The sequence below is a fragment of the Prunus avium genome, chromosome 8 (genome assembly GCF_965620075.1).
Source record: "Prunus avium chromosome 8, drPruAviu1.hap1.1, whole genome shotgun sequence".
NCBI classification, from domain to species: domain Eukaryota; kingdom Viridiplantae; phylum Streptophyta; class Magnoliopsida; order Rosales; family Rosaceae; genus Prunus; species Prunus avium.
This window is the reverse complement of record NC_142291.1, coordinates 4,432,350-4,441,430: the sequence shown is the minus strand read 5'-3', so window position 1 is coordinate 4,441,430 and position 9,081 is coordinate 4,432,350. Positions and strand designations below refer to the sequence as shown.

At 40.3% G+C, this 9,081-nt stretch overlaps 2 protein-coding genes across 2 annotated transcripts; both read right to left on the bottom strand.

Annotated features, from left to right (window-relative positions):
- Positions 1 to 3,839: 3,839 nt before the first annotated feature.
- LOC148291175 (uncharacterized) lies at positions 3,840 to 4,602 on the bottom strand. Its single transcript, XM_088245702.1, has 2 exons — positions 4,155 to 4,602; positions 3,840 to 4,051 (listed from the first exon to the last, which is right to left on the bottom strand). Exons 1-2 carry the CDS (start codon positions 4,600 to 4,602, stop codon positions 3,840 to 3,842), a joined length of 660 nt encoding a protein of 219 aa, XP_088101828.1.
- A 2,444-nt stretch (positions 4,603 to 7,046) lies between these two features.
- LOC148291174 (germin-like protein subfamily 1 member 14) lies at positions 7,047 to 8,089 on the bottom strand. The gene is made up of 2 exons (XM_088245619.1): positions 7,926 to 8,089; positions 7,047 to 7,615 (listed from the first exon to the last, which is right to left on the bottom strand). Exons 1-2 carry the CDS (start codon positions 8,050 to 8,052, stop codon positions 7,056 to 7,058), a joined length of 687 nt encoding a protein of 228 aa, XP_088101745.1. The 5' UTR covers positions 8,053 to 8,089; the 3' UTR covers positions 7,047 to 7,055.
- Positions 8,090 to 9,081: the final 992 nt, after the last annotated feature.

The window sequence follows — 9,081 nt, the reverse complement described above, 5'->3', positions numbered from 1 at the left end:
ACCAATTAATGTTGAGTGCATGACTTTTTCTTCTTTTTCATTTTTTCACCTTCTAGCTGGTTTGAAAGTGGTCTTGCTAAAATGGATTCTGGTTTTTGGTTTAAAGCTTGCTCAGGATAGAGGTAGTCAAACAATATGGTAGAATATTTTCAGATCTATTTCATTCTCCGAAAGGAGGTATTTATAATACAGGTTACAAACCCTAGTAGGGTTTAATTAGGAAATAAGTGGAATCCTAATTACATAATATCTACACAAAGGAAAAATAAATAAAACCCAAATAGAATAGGACTCGCCAACACTCCCCCTCAAGTTGGAGCAAAGACGTCACGCATGCCCAACTTGTCAAGCGAGTTGAGAAAGATACTTGTAGAAACAGCTTTCGTAAGAACATCAGCTAACTGATACTCTAAACGGATGAAGGGGAATGACACAATCTCCGCATCCAACTTTTCCTTAATAAAATTTCGATCAACCTCCACATGCTTTGTACGGTCATGTTGTACAGGATTATGAGCAATTGCAATCGCAGCCGTATTGTCACAATATAACTCCATGGGTTTATTAGGCCCAAACCCAAGGTCTTTCAACAATCTTCTCAACCATAGTAACTCAGATACACCATGGGCCATTCCCCGATACTCGGCCTCAGCACTAGATCTAGACACCACCTTTTGTTTCTTGCTCATCCACGTAACAAGATTGCCACCCACAAACATAAAATACCCAGATGTCGAACGCCTATCTGTGGCTGAACCTGCCCAATCAGCATCTGTATACCCTTCTACATTTGTATGGCCATACTTGGAGAAAATTAACCCCTTGCCAGGAGTTACTTTCAGATACCTTAAAATACGAGTCACAGCCCCCATATGATCTACACTAGGAGAGTGCATAAACTGACTCACTATATTTACAGCATTGATCTACACTAGGAGAGTGCATAAACTGACTCACTATATTTACAGCATACGCAATATCTGGACGAGTATGAGCCAAATAAATCAACTTCCCCACAAGTCGTTGATAACGTTCTTTGTCAGTTGGAACTTGATCGGGATATATCCCCAACTTATGATTCTGCTCACTAGGGGTATCAATCGGTTTACAATCCAACATTCCAGTTTCTGCAAGTAAATCCAAAACATACTTTCTTTGGGATAGTAAAATACCATGTTTAGATCTGGCAACTTCAATCCCAAGAAAATACTTTAAATCACCCAATGATTTCATATCGAACTCAGAAGCCAGATACTTCTGAAGTCTCTGTATCTCTACATGATCATCTCCAGTCACAATCATATCATCAACATAAATAATTAAAGCAGTCAATTTACCTTTATGACGCTTCAGAAACAAAGTATGATCAGAGTTACTTTGCACATATCTAAACTTCTTCATAGATGCAGCAAATCTTCCAAACCACGCTCTTGGAGACTGCTTTAATCCATACAAGGATTTCCGTAGCTTGCACACCACACCCTCCTTAGAAGTCACAGGGATACCTGGCGGAGGATATATATATATTTCTTCCTTGAGATCACCATGGAGGAATGCATTTTTGACATCAAATTGTAGCAGCGGCCAGTCACGGTTAGCAGCTAAGGATAACAGTACGCGTACAGTGTTGAGCTTAGCTACCGGAGCAAAAGTCTCTGTGTAATCCACTCCATATGTCTGAGTATACCCTTTTGCTACCAATCTTGCCTTGTAACGGTCAATGGAACCATCAGCCTTGTGCTTCAAAGTAAACACCCATCTGCACCCAACTGCTTTTTTTCCTTTTGGTAAAGGAACTAACTCCCAAGTAGCATTCTTGTTCAAGGCTTCCATCTCAACATGCATTGCATCTACCCAGTTTTGATCAGATAGAGCATCCTGCAACTTAGTTGGCACACATACACTAGATAATTGACACAAATATGATGCATATGACTTAGATAAACGATGAGTTGACATATAATGGTTAATGAGATATTTAGACTTGGCATGTATATCAGGAGAATATTGTACTTTAGGTTTCCCACGGGTAGTACGTGGGGGCAAAGAATAGGTAGGCATATCACTAGAAAGTACCTCATTATCACAACTTGATTGAGGCAATGGCAGGGCAGAGGGGGGTATATTATCAATTTCATCTGTACGAGAGTCGCCAATATCACTGTTATGTCCTTATGAGAGAGGCTCGAAAAAACCACAATTTTGGTCTGGCGACCGGTCGTCGCTTTCCTCGCGACCGGTCGCTTCCCTCGTATCGTTACTGTTATCGCTCGTCGACGCGGGCGACCGGTCGCTTCCTATGTGCGACCGGTCGCTTCTAAGCAGATTCATTAGCGACCGGTCGTATCCAGACAGATTCGTTCGCGACCGGTCATTTCCTCACTGCGACCGGTCGCTTCCCTCGTATCGTTACTGTAGTCCCAGCTCGACGCGAGCGACCGGTCGCTGCCTATGGGCGACCGGTCGTTTTCATCCTGTTCTGGAAAAATTTCCTTATTTTTCACTCCGAAACTCTTCAATTAACTCCCCCTCTCCCCCTGAGTTGAAGAGGAGGGAGACACATAATAGGGTACTTCTTCGTGAAATGTGACGTCCAAAGTGACATGTACCTTCTGAGTAGGCGGGTGATAACACTTATAACCTTTCTGAGTCGTAGAATAACCAATGAAGACACAGCGGAGAGCACAAGGATCAAGTTTACTCCTTTGATGAGAGTAAACATGAACATACGCAACACACCCAAATACCTTTGGAGGTAACTTAGAGACCGAAACCGGAGGGGTAAGAGCACATAACACATCAAGTGGAGTCTTGAAATCAAGAACCCGACTAGGAGTACGATTAATCAAGTAGGCGGCAGTTAAGACACCATGTCCCCAAAGGTGATGGGGAACAGACATATCCAACATCAGAGAGCGAGCAACTTCAAGTAACTGGCGATTCTTCCTTTCAGACACACCATTCTGTTGAGGTGTAAAAGGAGTGGTAGTTTGGTGAATGATACCTTGATCACGAAAGAATTGGGCCAAGGTATGATTCACATATTCACCGCCATTATCAGTGCGAAATACTTTAACACGAGCATGGAACTGAGTAGACACCATGGCACAAAAGTCAGGAAGAATAGAGACAACATCATGTTTAGTCTTCATCAAATACACCCATGTTAAACGAGTGCAGTCATCAATAAAAGTCACAAACCAACGGAAACCATGAGAAGTCACACGAGCAGGACCCCAGACATCAGAATGTACTAACTCAAAAGGCAAAGCAGCTTTATTATTACTTAAGGGAAAAACAGTATGGTGGCTCTTGGCCAGTACACAAGTCTCACATTTGAAACTAGACTCATCACATGAACTAAATAATGAAGGAAACAAATGTCTAAGATAACCAAAAGACGGATGTCCTAAGCGACGATGCCATAACCAAAGTTGGTGCTTGTCCTTGACACTGCCACTCAGAGCTTTATTAGCGACACAATCACGAACTGCTGCAGCCGGCAACTGTAAGTAATATAACCCCCCTATCCGTTTACCATGCCCAATCTTCTCGTGAGTCCTGAGATCCTAGAAAAAAAAAAGGGTAGAATAGAAGGTAGCAGAAGCGTTAAGTGTATCAAGTAAACGCCCAACAGATAATAAATTGCAATGAATATTGGGAACCAAGAGTGCATGAGATAGGGGTAAAGAAGGAGTAAGATGGATGGTACCTTCACCGGTAACTGGGGAAGGTAAACCATTAGCACTAGTAATATATGGGTAACGAGGGTTATGCAACAACTCATCAAACATTTTATCATTATAAGTCATATGATCAGAAGCACCAGTGTCAATTATCTAAGTAGTAGAACCCATACCTGGCATAGTATCAGAAGCACACAGATTTGCAGATGGAGTTGGAGGACGGGCCTCATCAGGAGTCACAGTGTAAGTGGCCTTGGGACCATACATACGAGCTTTGTAGTCAGCAAACCAATCGGGGTAACCATGCTCCTTAAAGCACTTTTCAGAGTAATGATCCCCATTACAATGGCGGCACTTAGGCGGACCTTCAAGAGAGGTGGAGGCAGAAGGACGAAACCCAGCAGAAGATCCAAACTTTTTTTTGCGGCGGGCGACCGGTCGCTACTTGCGGGGCGACCGGTCGGTGACGTGCTGGATCCACCTTAAGAGCCAGCGATCCTCCTCCAAGCATAGCGGACTGACGGGTATCTTCCTCCATGACCATGGCATAGGCTTCGAGAGGGGGTGGAACAGGGCTAAGAGCAAGAATACGGCTACGAACACCATCATACGGTGGATCTAGCCCACCAAGAAAATCATAAACTCGATCGGCTTCAATTTCTTTCAGACGACGAGCCCCATCAGTAGAACAAGTAAACTCATGCGGACGCAGACAATCAATCTCTTGCCAGATAGCATGAAGTTTTTCATAGAACACTTTCACAGATTCACCATTCTGACCTATAAGTATAGATTGCAGTCGGAGTTGAAACAAACGAGAACTATTCTGAGTCACAGTATAGGTCTTCCGAGCAGCCTCCCATATATCAAAAGCAGTATCACCACGTTCGAACAAGGCACGAACTGGTTTAGTCATGGAATTTAGAAGCCATAACTGCACCAGACAATTATCTTCTTCCCATTCGGTATAGTCAGCGGAGTCCTGAGACGGAGCAGGCTTCTTCCCATTGATCCAACTTGCCATACGACGACTAGTAATCGTAATACGCGCACCACGAGACCAAGAGGCATAATTGGAGCCATCCAATTTGTCAGATGTAATCAGGGTAGAGTAATCACGCGAGGGACGTGCCTCCTTCGGTGTAGAGGCACTAGTACCAGTCACAACTATGGAATCATCACCCATGATATATAGCAGCGGAAACAAACACAACACAAAGCAGATACGATAAACACAGCACAGGCACGGGCACAAGAACCCTAAAAAGAAATTATGGCACAGAGTAGAACACGGCACAAGAACCCTAAAAAGAAATTAGGGCACAGAGTAGAACACGGGTGGGCACAACACACACAGGTCACCAGAAAGTCGGCTCTGATACCAAGTCAAACAATATGGTAGAATATTTTCAGATCTATTTCATTCTCCGAAAGGAGGTATTTATAATACAGGTTACAAACCCTAGTAGGGTTTAATTAGGAAATAAGTGGAATCCTAATTACATAATATCTACACAAAGGAAAAATAAATAAAACCCAAATAGAATAGGACTCGCCAACAGAGGTATTCGTAATCTGTTGGTTGAAATGGATTCTGCAGTGGCTATTAAGTTGATGCAGAATTCTACTGCTCTTGGTTCACATCCTATGATGTCTCTTGTTTCAAGCTGTTGGGAGCTTATGAGAAAGTTTGATACCTGTGCTCTTCAGCATGTTTATAGAGAAAGAAATGTGGTTGCTGATTGTATTGCTCAGTGGAGCTACAATCTGGACCTAGGTGTTTGTTTTCTTGATATGGCTCCGAGTTGGTTTGCCTCTAGCCCTGTTGATGATTTGCTAGGAGTCACTAGGACTCGGTTGGTCTGTAGTGTGAGTAGTTGCTCTGTGTTTCTAGGGGTTTTACCACCCCCAGTTCATAAAAAAGAAAAGAGATATTTAGTTATATACGTACCCATTCTTAGCACTAAAACTATAAATAAACCATACACCATTTAATTTCTATAAACAAACCCAAAACAACCCCAAAAAATGATAGTTGGCCTCATTGAATTTAATGTTGATTATTAAATTACTTTGATGCCCTATTGAGTGTTTTGGGTTTTGTTATGAGGTTTTGAGGCTGGGTTTGTTTTAAGAAATCAATAGCAATTTTGTAATTTAAAAGAAGTTAGAAGCGTTTTTGTTATGTTATAAATGGACTTTGGGTGTGTTTCTAAAGTCCATTTCATATAGGATTTTTTAAATATAATTTAGGCTCCTATATTGGATATAATAGTGAATCTCCCAAAAGAAAACTAGTCTTGCTCAAAGTAGCCGCTGCTCCTGATTATTTTCCGTTTGGGGTTACCTGGTGGTGTTTTTTTTTAATTTTTTTTTCACATTGTGTTTTCTTTTTGGTCTTAAAGCACAGATGTTATTCAGATAATTGGCAGGCACACCTAAATTCAATCTGATTCTGCTTAACTTCAAATGATGTTTACTAACATGACTGAGTAGCTTTTAAACAGTCCCTCCAGTAATATTTCAAACAGACAAATGTGTCATTTAATTTTTATGGAAATCAGTAAGTCGAATATATATTTTTTAATAACCTTAGTTGCTATGGTTGTAGATTATAGAATTTTCAACGTGAGAAAGTAGGGAGAAAGATGAAAAAGGGAGAAGAAAATGTGAAACAGATATGGAGATTATGAGAAGATGAAAAAAAGAAAAAGAACGTGGTCTGAAATCCACCACAATCTGTCCGGTTCGGCCCGGTCCCTTTCTTCACTACAAGATACTGGAATTGGAATCGGACCAAACCAGTCTAGTTTGATTTTTGGTCAACTCGGTTTGGTTTTTGGTTATTCTGATTTTTTTTCTGATCAATTCAGCTCGATTTTTCAGTTTGAATGCCCAGAGAGAGAGACATTATAGGAGAAGGAGAGGAAAATAGAAGAAGGCAGAGAAAGAGGAAAGAGAAGATGATTGTGTGGGTCAATGGGTCTCAGTCAGGTGAATTTGTGTTTTCTTTTACCAAATTCTACATGTAACCTTTTAAAATCGATCCAACGGTTGAATTTAATGTCCGCACTAATTGCACGCAAACAGCTGTCCTCGAGAGAGAGAAATTTCTACGTGATTTTCCCTAGAGCATGGGCCAAACTTATCAATGTTAAAATGGCAAGGCTCCTCCATTTTAGTATTATTAAGCTGTCATAATTTCTTTGTTAAATTAATGCATAATGTTATTTCAAAACTACAGTATGAAATTATATTATTTCAAAACCAACAATCTTATTCAATTAATATTACATCATAGTAATTTATTGTAGGTACGTAGTTAAAAACATATTGGCCAACTTAATACATAATTATTGTTGTATTTTACTAATTGTTGTCGTACCAGAACTGTTTCTGAAGATTGTCAACCACATTATCGTCCACTTGGAAGGCCTTGGCTAGAACATCAGGGTTGATGGGAGGCTGGGAGCCAAACACTGCTTTGGCTATGGTGATCACTCCTGGGTTCTGGCTGCTAAGCCCAGCGAAGGCTACAGCGTTGACTTTTCCCACATTGAGTTGGAAGTGAATGAGGCCAATTGGGAACACAAACACATCTCCCTTGTTCAACACTTTAGTGAATAGGCGATTGCCATCACCGTTGGATGTGACGAAACCAACATAGAGTGTTCCTTCCAAGACCACAAGGATTTCGGTGGCACGAGGGTGAGTGTGAGGAGGGTTTAGGCCATTTGGTGCAAAGTCTATGCGAGCCAAGGATATGCCGAGAGTGTTCAATCCTAGTAGGTTGTCCACATTCACGGCTGTCACATTTGAACCAAGCGGATTTTGTGTGTTTCTTGGATTTTGGAGCCCAGAAAAGAAGAAATCATTTGCATTGGCAAGCTTTGGGTCCTTGCAGAACTTCCCATTCACAAAAACTACTTCTACACCCAAAAAAAAAGTTACATTAAACTTTAGTGTTAGAGCTATTCGGAGGTAAAATCCACGTGCGTAAGTGGAAACCACTTGATATATATATTAGAGAGATGATCACTAAGATGGCCAATGAATATAGTACAAATAGCATTATTCATATGTAAAATTACGTACTAACAGATTTTTCATGCATGAGAAGAAGCTATAGTTAACAGAAAAACAATATTCATAAACCTAATGTCTAATGAAAATAATTCATGTGGAAATAATTGCGGGACAGAATATAAATAATTAACACAAGTATGTATTAATGCATACCAGCAGATTTGGTGTCATTCAGTGCTACACAGAAGTCCTGAAGAGGACCGGGGTCAGAGGCAGAGACAAGGAAGGTTGCAGATGCCAATATGGCAAGAGTGCTTATGAGGAAATAAACACCTTTCATTGCAGTTGGCTTAATTAGCTAGGTAATAAAGATTTGGTTTGAGGGTGTGGGATGAAAATCCTTCATGGGTTAGAAGCCTATTTATAGACCGGAGAGAATGAACTGGTCTTGTACTCTTGGATATGATTTTCCATGTCGAAGCAGGTAAGGATTTGAATATATAGTATTTAGAACCAAGTCAAGACTCGTTGTTTGATTAAATCTCACCTTTAAGTATAACTAGAAGGTATATATTGACCAAAATTTTATATTAATTTTCTTCCTTCCAGATCCATATATTTTAGGGTTTGAATTTTTTTACTTCAAATTAATTGCTTCTTCTTCTTTTTCTTCTACTTTAGGTGGTATTTAACATTGATGGGGACAATGGAAATGTTCAATGCTTATGCTATATATGGAATGGATTCGTTCTGCCAAAGAGAATGAATTATGAAACTCATTCTCCCATTAACATTGATGGTGACAATTTGCCTCAATATACAATTTTACAGTCCTTCCACCAATTGCTTCTGTCATTTCCACCTGCACCCTAGAAATTTGAGTGCACGACTTTTTCTTCTTTTTCATTTTTCACCTTCTAGCTGGTTTGAAACTGGTCTTGCTCTCTGTTCTCCCATTTGGGGTTAGCTGCTGGTGTTTTTTTGTTTTTTTGTTTTTTTTGTTTTTTTTTTCTTTTGTGTTTGCTCTTCTTTTGGTCCTAAAACACAGTTGTTATTCAGTTAGTTGGTAGGCACACCTCAATTCAATCCGACTGGACTGATGGTGCTTTAACTTCAAATGATGTTCACCAATTTGACTGAGTCCCTTTGCAAGTAATATTTCTTGAATTGGTTGGGAACCTTTTCCGCGGTCGAGACAAATCGGTCATTCATTTTTTGTGGAAATCAGTAAGTCTTGTTAACTTTTTTTTTTCATAACCCTAGTTGCTATGGTTGTAGATAATAAAACTAGAATTTTCAAAGAGAGAAAGTAGAGAGAGATAAGAAGGGAAAAGAAAATGTGAAACAGAGATGGAGAATACGAGGGACG